Below are 17,023 nucleotides of genomic sequence, written 5' to 3'. Positions count from 1 at the left end.
TCTGAATATCCTCAGTGCTGTCTTCACAACTGATGCAACTGAATACCTGTCTCCTACTGACTCCCTGGACATCACTCCTAGTTGTCGTGGCAACACGATGGTCACACCTACCAGCAGCCTCAGGGCCAAGTCGCCAGGGTCGGGCGTGAAACAGATGCCCCTGCGAGGGTCTGTGGGCATCCCCAGCAGGAAACAGAGCAACATTGTTAGTCATTGCAACTTTGATACAGTGCATACTTTCTTTTTCTATTTGCAAATATTCTGTTACATCTTGACCTTTTTCTGCTATGCTGTCAGGGATCTAGCCAGCTTAAATTTTTGCGTTTTGGCGCCTTCGCGCCAAAACGCAATGTCTTGGCTCTTACCTTCGATAGTAGAGTGCATGCTGTTTGGTTCAACACTGTGTCGCACACCATATGACCTTATATGGCAATATGTTCCAAAATTCTTGTATAGCCGTTGCCTTATATGGCAAGGGAGCACGAAAAGGCAGGCAGGCTTGATTTGCATGACACATAGGAGGGCGACCGCATGTAACTGCTACAACTGTTCGGAAATATCATAAAGCATTGTGGTTTTGGACTTTGATATCCTGAAAAATGACCATATTACATCTATACAACAAGATTGCAGAAGAAAAAAAAATGATTTCGTCAAGAAAACGACCAAAAAACGATATAAATGATACCATGAAGTGAGGTTATGGCATTATGTACAGAGACACATGTTATACACTACACCTTAGCTCAACTGGTAACCGTAAGACTGCAGATCCGGAAGATCCGGGTTTGAGTCCGTGCATGGATTTTTTTCTTTCTTTTTAGATATTGAATATCAAAAATATATATTAATATTATATTAATCTATCAATATCATATTTATGAATATCATTTTTTTTATTTTTTTCATTAATAAATAAAGAAATATTTTATATTTGTTATTTTTAGATATTCATTTAATATATACAAGGCCTTTTTCTTATGAACAGGACTTCATAGATTCCAAACCCGGCATTCGAATTTTTCTGTTCATTGTAATGGAAAATGCCGTGCAGCGGCTCCTATGCGCGGTAAGATGATTCTTGCAAAACACTCGCCACTAAACTTCTATCCCCGATGTAAACAGAGGCTCTTGATGTTGTTTGCAAAACAGCGATCCTTTGTTACAGTAGCAAATGCTCCATTGTTCAGTATCAACTTCATTCAGACAACACGGACGTGGAAAGTTGACGCTGCTCGGCACAAAAATATGGGAATTTTCATGAATTTTAGCAAAATTATCCAGGAAAATAAGGAAGAAATGTTGTAAATGCGGAAACCAGAATAATAGGGATGAGGTAGCTGTTGATTTGTTTGACATTTGGTAGTCATTTTAGATAGAACCTTAGCCATGTTAGCTGTTATGAACTTCTATTTCACTTAATTACCATAGTGCTGATGATTTAATGGTGCTTTTTCAAATGGTATGTTTTATTGCGTGCCATGTACATAATTACATTGATAGCTTTTATAATGAGCCTATTGTACATTTTAGAAATAAGTACAAGTTGTAGGCCAAGACCAGCTTTTTCAAAAGCCCTTAAGTTAAGTGACGTAACTTCAAAATTGCTTTCCCCAATCTGCCTTTCTCTATTAAAACAGTACTCCTTTCCCAAAATGACAATTTTTCTTATAGACTCAACAGCCCTTGAGTGACTTTCTCTGGCAGATTTTACTTCAAGAAAAGGGAAAAGACAATTCACACTCATAAATGTAGCCAAAACGCCAGCTTTTTTGAAAAGCACTTGTTTTTCTGTTATCCTGATTCTCATTGATGAAAAAATCCTAAGAATACTTTTTTCCGTTGCTGTTGGCAAATTTCCATCATTCCAGTTTAATTTCCATCTAGCAGTTTTGGGCATGGTTTATTCAGATTTGGATAATTCTATATAATACTTTTGTCCACCGCTTTTTGTGCAATCGAGGTTGAGGGAATGGACATCAAATTTTTCCTCAGGGGCAAGCCAGATGTTTTTTTACAATTGTGAATTTTTTTCTTCCCAGATGTCTCCTTTGTTCAAGAAGGCTCTCCAAAACAGTGTCCGGATGAGTCCTACGGAGAAGCTCTTGTTAAACTGTGACCAAGAGCGTATCCTTACCTTCCAGGTATGACAACAGGTTCTGTGTGTGTATTGTACCATATACAAAGATATTGACAATAGACATTGTACCAGGTAGTCATAGCCAGCCAGACATTACATGCACACTTACGAAGTGCTACCATGAACCACCATTGCAAAGTTGTTTTTTTAGAATACTACACAACCACTAAGTAAACATCACATTTATATTTGAGAATCTATTATGTATCAAATGTGCTCTGCTCAAGGCACATGTGCATTTGGCATCATGGCAGAAGGGCTGCGTCCTTTATTTGAGGTTGATTAAAAACTCTTTAGGCTGACAGACATGTTCTGCTACCTGCTCCAAATCTGCTTGAGTGCAACCTTTTATCGAGTCAAGAACTGTAATCTAGAAAATGTAGTACAGTAGAAGCCGCTGAACTGCACAATTCCCGGTGTATTCCATGCAACAATGCGAAGTTGCCCAGCTAGACCGCACTACCAGGCCAAAGGTCACCATTACAGTCATGCGCAAAGGGTCCAAAATAATGCCATAGAAATAGCCTTGTATATGCTTGTTAAAAGTAGCTGTAGGAGGCCTCTTTGTTGGAAATGCGTTTTTGAGCTGGAATTGACAGGTAAGGGTTGTGGCTATTTTATTTAGTTAGAAAAATAGGGTTTTAGCCATGTCTGGAGTGTCCGGTACACTTTGAAATAGGTGTAGTTTGGATGTTTTCAGTTCCTGTGTAGGGAGGTCAAAGGTCATCTCGCCATGTTTTGATAGAATTTAACCACTTTGCGCCGGTGGAAAATCAGCGAAACTCATTAGATTGACACTTGAGAGGTCAAACTACGCTGCCAATGTGAGTTTTCCATGATCTAAACTTCAGGTAGGTGACAGCCTGTTCTTTATATGTTCACCATTGAAAGTCTAGGGGCTTGTAAATGCTGGACTTCTGCCACCACAGGCGGGTGGCCGAGAGGTGGGGTGGGAAGTCAGAAACATTTGACCCAAAGAAAACAGACAAAATCATGCAGTGACAGTCTAACCTGCCCAAGGCGACCACCCAGGGGACCGAGGAAAAGCCTTGAAGAGGATCGACTCACAACATGTTTCCAAGTTGAAATGTTAATCAATAGAGTATTACATGGATGGATGGAACATGATGTGATTCTAGACAGCATAACTACCACCAGGTTTAATTCCCATTGACAGAAAGATCCTACGAAATTGAATTTTTGGTTATCGTTTTGATTTGGTGTGCCGTTACATCATTACTAATTCCCGTCATACTTTTGACAAAATACAGTATCCGTCTCTCTCGATTGAATAGCGCCCTCCCGCATTCACACGTTACATCAAATAGTACATGCACCCACTCATAACATCTTAATAAGTCCTAGGAAAGAGCCCGAGCAAAAACCTGCCGACCCTTAGCCTTCTTTTGGGCTCTGACCATTGGATACATGGGGCAAAAAGTTTTCGATCTGACAAATGAATGATGAAAACGTAACGTTGTGATTTCGCTGGCCGAGCCCACGACCGCATCGAAAGGCGGAGTACAGCAAGACGTACAGCGTCGGCGATCACAAGCAAGCAGTACCCATAAAGGTTTGTGAGATTCATGGAAGTAAAAAGAAAATACAAATCTTAATTTTCATCAATAACGGGAGTATTCTAAATGTTCATATTATTTGTGTTTTATAATTGCGCCATTGACATTATTTAAACTTTGTATATAATGATATCGTTTTTAATGGGAGATCAAGTGTAAATATCTACCCAATTCAGACTTGCAAGTCTGCCACGTACACTACCAAAAATGCAATTTCTTGTATTCTAGTTTTTTCTTACATACAGAAAAATATTACTTCATGCAAGCAAATTTTTCTGTATTCAAGAAAAAGGTTTTGTCCACGAATTAAGCAATTTTTTACTTACTGAGCTTTTTCTTGTAGTAAGAAAATCTTTCTTATAAAAATGACCTTGGTTACTGCCGGAAAGTAATTCTTGCAGTAAGATTTTTTTTCTATGTATATTCTTGATTCAGACACATGGATCTGAGGTTCTTATACTAAGAATTAATTTCTCACTTAAAGGCTGGTATTCTTGACCAAAACTTTACTGCCTAGAAATGGTTTCTTACTGCTAGCTTTTATGTTCTTACAAAAAGAATGCATTTCTCTTCTTAAGACCAAAATTCTTGATAGCAAGAACTACTTTCTTATTTCTAAGATTTAGGTTCTTATACCAACACGTCTTTTCTTACTTCAAGACCAAAATTCTTACAGCCAAGAAATCCTTTCTTCTTTTCAAGTTTTTTGTTCTTATAACAAGAATGCATTTCTCTACTTAAGACATGCAATCTTAATACCTAGAACTGCTTTCTTATTTTCAAGATTTAGGTTCTTACACTAAGAATATTTTCCTCACTTCAAGACCAAACATGCTTATCGCTGAGAAATGTTTTCTTACATCAAGATTTATCTTCTTACATCAAGAATCCTTTTCTCGCTTCAGGGGCAAAAATTGTTATCGCCTAGAAATACTTTCTTACCTCTAGAGCTGATCTTCTTATACAAAGAATATTTTTCTCACCTCAAGAACATAATTCTTGCTGCCTAGAAAATACTTTCTTACTTCTAAGATTGATCTTCTTACAATAAGCATACTTTTCTTGCATCAAGAGCAAAGATTGTTTATTGCCAAGAAATGTTTTCTTACTTCTAAGATTAATCTTCTTACATCAAGAGCACAATTCTTGCTACCAAGAAATGTTTGCTTACTTCTAAGATTAATATTCTTACACCAAGAATATTTTTTCTTATATCAAGACCACAATTCTTGCTACCAAGAAATGTTTGCTTACTTCTAAGATTAATATTCTTACACCAATAATACTTTTCTTATATCAAGAGCAGAATTCTAGCTACCAAGAAATGTTTTCTTACTTCTGTAATTGATCTTCTTACAACAAGAATGCTTTTCTTACATCAAGAGCAGAATTCTTGCTACCAAGAAATGTATTCTTACTTCAAAGATTAATATTCTTATACCAAGAATATTTTTCTTACATCAAGAGCACAATTCTTGCTGCCAAGAAATGTTTGCTTACTTCTAAGATTAATCTTCTTACAACAAGAATACTTTTCTTAAATCAAGAGCACAATTCTTGGTGCCAAGAATTTTTTTCTTACTTCTAAGATTAATATTCTTACACCAAGAATACTTTTTTTTACATCCAGGAAACAATTCTTGCTGTCAATAAATGTTTGCTTACTTTTAAGATTAATCTTCTTACAACAAGAATACTTTTCTTATATCAAGAGGACAATTCTTGCTGCCAAGAATTTTTTTCTTACTTCTAAGATTAATATTCTTACACCAAGAATACTTTTCTTCCACCAAGAGCACAATTCTTGCTGTCAAGAAATGTTTGCTTACTTCTAAGATTAATCTTCTTACAACAAGAATGCTTTTCTTACTTCAAGAACACAATTCTTGCTACCTAGAAATGTTTTCTTACTCTTAAGACTGATGTTCTTACAATAAGAATCTCACTCCAAGAGTTACAGTTAAAATGACATGTTGATGGCTTAATATTTCTGTAAATTGTGGACTATGGTATAAAGTAATGGCATTGACAAAGCTTCACAGTGTATTTTTTCAAAAGTAATAGGTATAATTATATACATATATACAATTTTGTTGTACAAATACCAAAACTAATTTTGATACAATGCCTACTGAAACTGAAAGGACATAAAGATTACAAACTGCTATGTAATTAACATGCTATATGATTTATTACATATGATATATTTCAAAATATATAATTCTTTATCGTCTTGGAAGGTGGTGTAGAGCAGCCTCATCTGACTTGGCAGTGTTAACAGATGATCATCTTCGACTATGGAAACCAAACCCTTCAAGCCCATTTCTGTTGACATTGGCATTCCCATTGGCATCTTCCAACATCTGGGGGAAAAATGAAGACTATGTTATTCATTTTTACTTTCTGAGTTGAGCTAACTAACTTCCAGCTTCTAGATGTGAAAGTTCCAATTGAATTGATTTCTTCACAAAACACATCATATGTTTTATCATTCTTTAACCTATCCATATGTTTTCCAGAAACAATACGTTTAAAATAGTCCACCCCTCAGAGGTGGAATGTAATCTTCCAATGTGTGCGGATCGCTTTTTGATTAAAATCTATTAATTCATCGGCCAAAAAGATGTTTTGAGTTGGACCCAAAGAGGCTATACTTATCATTATCTCTAATGCTTGATGCTTTTGACGATTAAACCATCCAGGTGCCCTTTGACTTTCTTTTTTTTTCATATGATAAATAAAGTTGAGCTGATTTTCATACAGTTGGGTGGGGAGGGGGGCACTTACCTTTTCCATACTGCTCAATCCAGTGTTTCCGTGCAAAATTTGGCATCTGCTGCAGGCTCAGACCATGATCCCCATCTTGTATATGTTCTCTTGTACCTGGGTTTTGACTTTGAAACCGACTTGAGTCTTCAATTAATACGAAATAGAACTAGAAGTGAACAGCACTTGAAGGCATGAACTTCTTAGAGCTTTGGCCCTGCTGTCAACTGCCTGTGGCATTTGAAACCACCAATCAGGAGTTAGGAAAAGATCACATGGCAAGTGTTGCCATTGGTCAAAATTTTATGCAGATATTTGCTAGAACAATCAAGATTTTTTAAGAAAATTTAACTTGGCTTCTATTTCTTGCAATAGCCTCATCTTAGCCAGGAAACAACCATTATATTATACAAGTTCAAATAAGAATTTCAAAGTATTTCTTGTATTTCTTAAAGTATTATTATCAAGAAAAACAAGAAATGCATTCCTCAAAGTTTCTTGATACGAAAATCAAGAACATTCAAGAATATTATTCTAGTTATGACTCGAACTTTGTCTTCTAGTTTAAATATCTTGAAAATTCTTGTTTTTCTAAGCAGGATACCCCAAGAAAGGCAAGAAGAAAATTCTTCTATTTTCTTCAACATCCCAAGAAAAGCAAGAATTTTTTTCTCAAAGGTTCTTGATACGAAAATCAAGAACATTCAAGAATATTATTCTAGTTATGACTCAAACTTTGTCTTCTAGCTTAAATATCTTGAAAATTCTTGTTTTTCTAAGCAGGATACCTCAAGAAAGGCAAGAAGAAAATTCTTCTATTTTCTTAAACATCCCAAGAAAATCAAGAATTTCTTTCTCAAGGTTTCTTGATACGAAAATAAAGAACACTCAAGAATAAAATTCTAGTTGTTGCTTGTTTTCATAATCTTGAATTCTTGTTTGTTCTTACTAGGCTACACCAAGTAATTTTTATGGATGACGTCCGCGCGCGCATTGATTTTGGTCTGTTCCCAGAAGAACAAAAACCAAGAAATTCCGCTTCCTGTAATAATGACCAAATAATTACGACAGTGCTACACATCAATGGGATGTGGAAAGAAACAGGACCGGACAACAACTGCTGTTCAACTTCAACTGATTTCTTCAAAGTATTGCTGTTTTAATGATGAATAGAATAATTTTTAGTTGTTACACGGTGTTCTCTCATTCAATTTGTGTCCTAACATGTGTCGTCGACTATTATATTTCAAATCTAGGCGTCTTGTTTTTATTGGCCCTTCTTGTTTCTTTTTCGCGCTCTCGCATTAGATTTAGGGTCTCCAAAGGACGTCATCCATGAAAATTACTTGGTGTAGCCCTACCAGAAAAAGAAGATAGGGGAGAAAAAAATTCTTGTATTTTCTTATACATGGCAAGAAATAGATTCTCCATACAAGAAAAACAAGAACTTTTAACTTCAATTTCTAGAAAATTCTTATGAGAGAAAATCCTTTCTAGAAATTATTTCTTTATCTAAGAAAAATAAGAAAATGTTTCTTGTTGTGAGAATTTACAAGACAAGATTCTTGGAATGGTCCCTTGTGCTTTTCTTATTCATTCTTATCATTTTCATGGAAGTTCTTCATTCAAGAAAATTTGTCCACGAATTAAGTAAAAACAAGAAAACTAGAAAAAACAAGAAAAATCATTTTTGGTAGTGTAGTATTTTCAATAAAGTCTCAAAGTCTAAAAAAAAGCATTGTGTTTCAGAAACGCCGGCAGTAACGTTACCAAGATGGCACCGGTCCCCAAGAACATGTCTTGCGGATATGTTTTGCCTGCTGCAAAGCCATTTTTCAGCAGTATTATTATAATAGTGAGACACTGAGAAATTTCTGATAGGAATACAAGAAATGCATAGTGATTTCTGTGAAATCTGACTTTTTAATGCCATGTACCACGTATTCTTAATTCGTTTTGACAATTTTAGGTTCAAACTGAACCAGAAGCTGGCGGTGACTGGTTGGCACATGCAACGCTGAAAAGTATTTTGTTACTCCGGGAAGGAGGATGACCTCCTTCTGGGAGTTTTGGAAATGCTTTTGTTTGCGCGTTTGCAGCTAGAATTCATGTTCCCGGCGTCGCATTGGTGTGTAACTGGCATATCGTTTGCTAGGTTGGGCGTGGTGATGCACAATGTCTTTGTTACACCATAATTGCTTTTATCGTCAATGTAATATCGTAATTGCACCCCTTTATTGACGCCCATGTGGTACTGCCCTCCCATAGGGACCATGCTTTCAATCCGTTCCGCATCGCTAAATGTTGTAAGCAGATACAGGGTAGATTATTTCACTACTTACTGTGATCGTATAGTCACTGTTACATTGTAAAATAGACAACGTGCATCACCACACGCAACCTAGCAAACGATATGTCAAGTTACATACCAATGCGGCAACGGGAATTATGAGTTCAATGGGAATTATGAGTTCAATGGGAATTATGAGTTCTAGTAGCGAACATGTGCAGGAGTGACCTCAGCGATTTTTAATATAAAAAACGCAGTGTTAAAATGGGAAATCTCTGGACCTTCAAACTTACCACACTTGTAGTTTGTAGTACTGAGGCTGTGACTTATGGTCTCATTCATGTATTACTCGGAGTGGGCACCCTAAAACAGTCCGTTGCCCAAAAAAATGAATGGCTGCATGCACGTGTGTCTATATCGGTGGGAAATTTCCTTTTAGCCAGCCCAGCTGATCTCAAGCGTCAAATTGATGAAAGCTTGTTTGCATCTGAAGTAATTGGCAGGCAAAGTTCGGCAGCCGCGCGCGAGGTCGGAGGTACACAGCCCGGGCATCGTGTGTGATGCGGTCATGCGCTTGCAGCTGGAAAGTGGCTTTTTGGGGGTGTAGCCAAGTGCAGTTGGTAATTGCTATAAAAAGAGATTCCATGTAGTGAAACTGTTGGCAATTTTTTTACATGATCTAGGGTAAATGTCCTCAACATAAAATGAAAAATATTGGTGCATTTCCGATAGCTTCATTACGAACGCGCCCATGTAAAACACGTTTTATAACATGTAAGCCTATGGGGCGAAAAAACTCATGAATGAGACCTTATAATGTAAAAAGTTTACGCAGGGGATGAAAGATTGTTGCGATATGTCTCTCAGAAAAGAGCCAGCGGGCAGCCGCGAAGTCACTTCCGGTTTGCCTGGAAACGATACCATCACCCCAATATCTCTACGACGATGGGATTGATGCCTGGCCGCCCAGACATCTTAGCCCGCTCGGGGTGTGGGATTACGGCCTTGGATTAAATTAGTACGCCCCCTAGTAAAGTATCACAAGATGATAGGACCGGCAGTTCTAATCGAGAAATATTGCTTCATAATAAAGATTGACATACAATGGACAAAACCATTAAAGTCTGGGGCCATCATTAACAATTATCCAGTATGATGGCTCATGCCTAGACAATTAATCGCAAATACAACAAAATAAACCAGGATGGTAATTCCTAGAAGTGAATCAGAGTCGGTGATTTCACACCTTACATCAAGATCCATTTCATGCATTTGTCTTACAACTAGCAGGTCACTAGCAAAGGAAATTAACAAACACCTTACTCACAATGTATACACTTTTGATACTTCATGTAGAATTGTGTCCTACGGACTCTTGTTCTATTAAGTATAATTTAGAAAATCTTTGTAAAAGCTTTAATAAAACATTTTATGGATGAATTGATGCCATTCCATAGATTTTTGTCGGTCAAGGTCTTAAAAACTTTTCTGTCATAGATGCTTGAAAATGAGGTGGTCGTCATGGGCAGGGATTGGGCCCTGTGAGTTGCGTTGGACAGGTGGTTGCCATGGGCAGGCTGCTTAATGCTTGTGCCTATCATCAGTATGGGGAAAATTTTCTGGACCCACAAAAAGCGGTCGCCATGGCCAGGTGGTTGCCTTGAAAAGGTAGTGGCCTAGGCAGGTTTGACTGTATTTAGTGTAATGTTAATTTGAAAAAAATATTTGTAAACGTTTTATTGAAACATTTTATGGAAACTTTTTCGTCATACTCATAGGCAAAATACGATGTCGCCACATGCTTGAAAATGAGGCTGTCGTCATGGGCAGGGATTGTGCTCTGTGCGATCCCGATTCGTTGCAGTCGCTGTCGTGTTGAATAGGTGGTCGCCCTGGGCAGGCAGCTTAATGCTTGTACCTATGGGGAAATGGCCTGGTGGTTGCCTTGAAAAGGTGGTCACCTAAGCAGGTTTGACTACAGGTATTAACTTGATTTACACATATTTGAGGACATGTAACAAATCTTGTGAACTTTAAAAGATACAGAATAACGTAATATGTCTTTCTTCACAGGCTGGATCACACCCCAGAGTCGTTACTTGACCATTACCCGGTACTAAATTAGTTAACATACAAATGTAACATTATGGCGCATGAGTATGTGACTATAGCGCTGCTGCGAAATTTAAACCAACAACAACACTCCTTTTCATCCTTAATGCAAAAGCAAATCCTTATATGCATTTACAGTAATGAAACAGTGGACAGGTAGAGACCAATTATTATTGAGTACAGCAAGTTGTCTGCCAAAGCGTAATTCCGCCTTTAGCAACCTTTAGCAGGCGTGCCAACCCACCCCGGGGCCTCCCATACGATCACTATCAACGTAATTGTCAATGGAGGCCGCTTCTTTTGTTCCTCAAAACACATTGGCGGTACAATTAACTGGCTTCTACTGTACTAGAAACATTTTCAAAACATAAAAGGCAAAAAGGCAAAGAAATAAGTGTTGTGTATAAAACTTTTCTGGTGCAGGTAATCTTGAATGTAAACTACGCACAAAAAGTTCGGAAACTTAACTTTGGTCGATCATATTTCCGTTATTTTTTTACCAATTTCAATATATTACATATCATTTAAAAGCCTATTTGATTTCCTTTCCCATGATACCAAACTTATTGTGATTGCAAGTTCATGAAACGAGCATCAGGCCTGCTAAAGTGAGTGAGTCAAAGAAATAAAGTGCCCAGATTACCTTACTATAGTCAAACATGCTATTCCGTACATATTCTTCTGTTGATATTGACTTCTGTACGAGAGTATTGTGAAAAATCAACAAGAATAAACAAGACATATTCATGAAAGCTAAGTTTATTCTTTATCAAAACCAACAATCTGTGTCTTAGTAACGGGTTAGCAAGGAGTCTTAGTAACGGGTGATCCAGCCACGCGCTGTTACTACAGCACGGCACCTCCCCCTCATACTCGTCACCAGTCGCGCAATGCGATGCTGTGGGATAGCGTCCCATTCCTCGACCAGCAGTCGTCCTAGGTCAGCCACCGTGTCTTGCACGGACAGCTCGCCCAAGCTGCTCCCATAGATGTTCGATGGGGTTCGGGTCCGGGCTCTTAGAGGGCCACTCCATCCTCTCTACACCTGCATGCTGGAGATGGTCGGCGATGATCCCTGCCCGGTGTGGGCGGGCGTTATCATCTTGCAGCAAGGCATTCGGCCCCATGTTATGGAGGAAAGGGATGGCCACCGGATCAAGTATTGTGTCACGATATCTTTCTGCATTGAGGGTTCCTGGTACAAGTCTTGTCTTTCCCCTTGAGTTTATGCCTCCCCATACCCCAATGTTTGTTGTGAAACAATAACAAAAAATAACACCTGTGGATGACGATACCGTTGCAGGACGCAGGTGTTTATGTGGTGTTAACAATTGTTTCTTCGATGTGCTAAAAATAACCTTGGATGTTCTGTTTGCTAGAAATAACCTTCGATGGTCTGTGTTCTAAAAATAACCTTAGAACCTGAGGAAACAATATATTGAATCATCATCCGCGCCCATACCGATAGGATGTCACAGCGCGCGTATGACACCAACAGGGAATTTTGGGCACTTTTTCTCCGTGACCCACTCACGTTATTAGTCCTGGTACTTGTTCCGTGGGTTTTCAATCACAATAAGTTTGGTATCATAGAACAGGGACTCACACAAGCTTTATAATGATATATAATGCATCAAAATCGGTAAAAAACAACGGAGATATGATCAACCAAAGTTAAGTTTCCGAACTTTTTGTGCGTAGTTTATTTCAAGCCCTGAACATTGAAATTTATTTTGAATTGTACTGGTGTGCATTTAAAATCTTTGTCTATATCATTATATGGCTTATTATCTTTTCTTATGAGAATGGGTGTTCAAATCATTTCAGGAGTGTATACCAGGGGCTATGATGGACCGCTGTGTGAAGATAGGGGAGGGCGTGTTTGGTGAAGTCTTTCGTACCACAAAAGAGGATGGCAGCTCAGTGGCACTCAAGGTGGGAGACACATTATAGTAAATGAAACACAGCAAACACTGTTTTTGTGGCATTTTCCAAGTTTTGATTGGATCTCCTCCAGGACTGTCTCCATCTTTAAATCTTTTTCCGTCCCACTCATTGTTTGGGAGCCAATTTTTTTAGATTTTCATTGTTGAATTTGTCATTTTAATCTTTGAAAAATACATTTTCATCAGTTTTATCTCATGAAATTGATATTTTTGGGACGGAAGGGGTTGAATTTTTTTCCGTCCCAACAAGCAAATTTCCATGCCTGGACAGAAGGACGGGTCCTGGAGACAGCCCTGATCTCCTCCTTCCCCCAGATGGCGATCAGCAGCATTGTCTGCTCCTGGGTCCACTTGACTGATGTTGAAGACTAGTTGTATTCTTCTTGCGAGGCATTGTTGACAAAAATATTGATCTGGCGTGGCTTGGTTTTTGGTTTCACGTGCGCAATGCGACCCCACGTACCTGGATGTTAGACACCCGGAACCAGCCAAAATCCAAGGAATCCTATCCACTTTGTGTTCACACTCGTTTTTTGATCGGATTGAATTCGTTTCTATCCACTCAATCTACCTCCCGGAGATGGATCGCAAATAATCCAATCCAGGGAAAACCAATCGGTTTGGGAGCGTTCACACTGCAAATTTAATCAGATTTGGGTCATTACTATCAGATTCAATGTTTAATCCACGTGGGTTTTTTTAGTGTGAACGGGGTCATAGACCCCGTTCACACTCATTTTTTTCAATCGCGATTGAAGTATAATCGCGATTGAATCAATCCGATCGCGATTGATTTTTTCAGTGTGAACGCTCCCAATCGCGATTGGAACGATCCAAAACGATCCAATCGCGATTGGATTGTAACTACCTCCGGAGGTAGTTTGATTGGATTAATCGTGATCGGATCCAATCCAATCCTATCAAATTTTGAGTGTGAACACAACTACGATTCATTCCATCGCGATCGGCGGAGATTTCGGCTGGTTCCGGGGGTGGGAGGTCATACATGCGGGTACGTGGGGTCATAGTTCGCATCGCGCGGGAAAACAAACCCAATCCGCACGTCAGATCGCTCTTTTACAACAACAACAACTTTTCATCGTCAACAATGCCCAAGAAGAAGAATAAAACTCCGTCAGCAACTTCAGCTGGTGGCAGATGGCGCGATGAGGAGACCAGGGTCCTCATCGCAATCTGGGGGAGAGAGGAGGTGCAGGCCAAACTGGGGAAATGTCACCGAAAGAGGGACATTTACCGCACCAAGTGACAATGTCTAGCGGAAAAATAGACACAAAACAAGGACAACAAGGACAACAAGAACATTTACCAGATGATCGCCGATAGCATGCTTCAATCATGCTTCAATCGCGATCGGATCACGGCGTACTTTAATCCACTTGGCGAAAAGCAGTGTGAACGCAAAAGTTTCCTTGCGTTCAATCGCGATCGGATCGAACAATCGCGATTATCCTTCAATCGCGATTGAAAAAAATGAGTGTGAACGGGGTCATAGTTATACCTCTGTAAAATATTTGTAGTTTTTATGAATTTCTTGTTTAACTAATATTCATTATTGTGAATTTCTTGTGGATTCTGTCTACTCTCTCTAATGCGCTTTCCCCTCTGGCTCTCACAAGGCGAGAGACATGCATGCATATACATGCAGGAATATGAAGACAGGAAATGAGATAACCTATTCCGGTGCTTTTGACCTAACTTCCTCTCTGCGTCCTTGACATTTCTAGCATGTTGAAACCAGCGACTCTACTGCATTCAAATAACTACAGGCACACAAGCAAACGAACAAACAAACAGACATACTGAATACAAAACTTTAAATCTGCATCCCTGCATCAGGGTGCATTTTTCTGTTTACCCACCAAATTGTAGCACTCAACATACATGTATGCATGCCTGACAGTACCAGATATTGACTGGACAAATGATGGTGAAAATTTCCTGACATCTCTGTAAGAAACTGCAATATTACAGTGACTGTGAACCGTTGTCTTCAATGTATCCAACTCACATATATTCTACTGATTCTGTTATGTTTATGCCACATTAATCCAGTTTGTTGGATTTCGAATTAAAAAGAAAATGCTGAACTGGAAGATCAACATGAAAACAGTCTACTCAATCAGTCTGTACTACATGTACTATAACACGGTGTTATTATTTTTCTTTCTTCTGTACTCATAGATCATTCCCATCGAAGGAGATTTCCATGTCAATGATGAGCCCCAGAAAACATTTGAAGAGATCCTGCCGGAAATAGTCATCTCAAGGTATATCAGATGTCTGTTTTTCTTGGATATACATGTACTTATAGGCAGGGCGAGTTACGTAGGACTTAGGTTCAGAATGTAGTTTTGAATGTAAGCTTCAAGTTTTGCCACATTCTGTCCTTTATTTTTAAATCTTTTTTTGTCATTGAAATTGCAACATAGCAAGACATACAAATGTAGGTCACTCAGGCAGCATTGCTGATGTCAGGGCCATCTAATGTGCAGTCTTTGAAATATTTTTCGGCTGATTCCAGCTAAGTTCTGTTTGTTGTGGGTCTTTTGCAGGGAGTTGAGCGAGCTTCAGGAAGGCAGTTGTAACCAAACAGGTGGTTTTATCCACCTGCACCGTGTTTGCCTGGTCCAGGGTGCCTGGCCTGAGCACCTGTTGTCCATGTGGGACCAGTGGCACAAGGAGAGAGCAGGAGGCTCTGAAAATGACAAGCCAGGTACTGTAACTGTTGCACCAGCACCATTTGTAGGGATAAATAGGGAATACAAAATGGTGCGTTCAGTATCACCCGAGGTACCAGCCCAACCGGGGGATGACTGTGATCAAGGGTAATGCAGAATATACTGTGTTGTATTCTTTTTATGTCATACCCACACAAAAAATATACATTTCATTGCAAAATGTGCCAGAAGCTGACAAAATTTGGACAAAAAATTGTACCAACATCAGTTTCAATGTCCGAATTTGGTATTTAGATTTTCGACAGCGGCGCACTCAGCACACGCGAAGTGCATTCGAATTATTTGATGGAAGCTTGTGGGATACAAGTAAGCCAGTGGGATACTGTAAATTATCAAATGTTATGCCAATTACCTGGGCTGCAATATCGTTCGATACGGGTGTTCTGTACAAGTTTGTATTTTACAGTATTTCACTGGCAGCATGGCTTCTACTTGTATCCCACAGGCTTTCATAGAATAATTCAAATGCCTGTGGTGTGAACCGCTGTCAAAACGTTGAATACCAGGTTAGGAACTTATGTTCATACAATTTTTTTCTTTCAGGATCCAAAATTATCTCAAGTTCTGGCACATTTAGTATTGAAATGCATGTTTTCTTGGGTGGGTATGACATAGAAAGAATAGAACACTGTGTAATCTGCATCGCCCTTGGTCCCAGCCCTCCTAAGGGTTGGATTGCCCGACTCCCGAGTGGTTAAACGGAATAGACTGTGTTCTGTTGTGTGTTAATGAAACAATTCAGAATAGAAGCGAGAACCAATTTTTTAAAATTTAGAAGCACATGAGACATTTCAATTTTTTTTTTAAATTATTGTAGGTAATCTTCAACTTCAACTTAGGTATACCCCCAATTGACCCTGTCAGGGGCAAAGTATCCAGCCTGGCGCGGAATGTCTCAACTGTGGGAGGCAACTAGACCAGGCCAGGCAGGGCGTTCCGCTCAGATGTTGTATGTGGAAAGAATGAGAATCTGAGTGTATGTGTCTGTACGGGCATAAATGGTCTGGTATTTAAGTTGGTGGCTTGCCCGGGTGCGCCCCTGGGCAGGTTTTGAGTAAATTTTCAGTCTGTATGTTAATATGTTTGTTTACTCACCTCACCTCACCTAGCCCTTGACCTCTTTTTGGGTCATTGGGGCACCATGAATAGATCCTCCACCATCCTCCTTCACCTCACTCTATCCTCTGCTGCTCTCACTGCTTCCGATAAGCTTAGTCCTGTCCACTCTTTTATGGTATCTTCCCACCATTTTCTCTGTCATTCTCTCTTTCGGCTACCTGGCACTGTCCCTTGTAGTATAGTTTTTGCAAGCCCTGACGATCTTTTCACATGACCGAACCATCTGAGCTTGCGCTTCATTACAGTTGTCAAGAGGTTGTCATGTGGTCCAATGGCTCGTACTACTTTGTTGTAGATTTCCTCTTTAGTAACCA

At 39.1% G+C, this 17,023-nt stretch overlaps 1 protein-coding gene and 1 long non-coding RNA gene across 2 annotated transcripts in view; both read left to right on the top strand.

Annotated features, from left to right (window-relative positions):
* Positions 1–17,023, top strand: part of LOC136431438 (uncharacterized) — a 150,721-nt gene that overhangs the window by 114,362 nt on the left and 19,336 nt on the right. The gene's annotated exons all lie outside the window — the stretch shown is intronic.
* The window catches only part of LOC136431433 (serine/threonine-protein kinase haspin-like), a 53,733-nt gene that overhangs the window by 19,725 nt on the left and 16,985 nt on the right, over positions 1–17,023 (top strand). Inside the window, exons 6-10 of the mRNA XM_066422805.1 lie at positions 16–205; positions 2,043–2,144; positions 12,713–12,820; positions 15,034–15,119; positions 15,405–15,565. Of these exons, the coding sequence (XP_066278902.1) occupies positions 16–205; positions 2,043–2,144; positions 12,713–12,820; positions 15,034–15,119; positions 15,405–15,565 (647 nt within the window). The remainder of the gene's footprint in view (positions 1–15; positions 206–2,042; positions 2,145–12,712; positions 12,821–15,033; positions 15,120–15,404; positions 15,566–17,023) is intronic.

Source organism: Branchiostoma lanceolatum, chromosome 3 (genome assembly GCF_035083965.1).
Source record: "Branchiostoma lanceolatum isolate klBraLanc5 chromosome 3, klBraLanc5.hap2, whole genome shotgun sequence".
Classification (NCBI taxonomy): Eukaryota; Metazoa; Chordata; class Leptocardii; order Amphioxiformes; family Branchiostomatidae; genus Branchiostoma; species Branchiostoma lanceolatum.
This window is presented reverse-complemented; position numbering and strand designations above follow the sequence as displayed.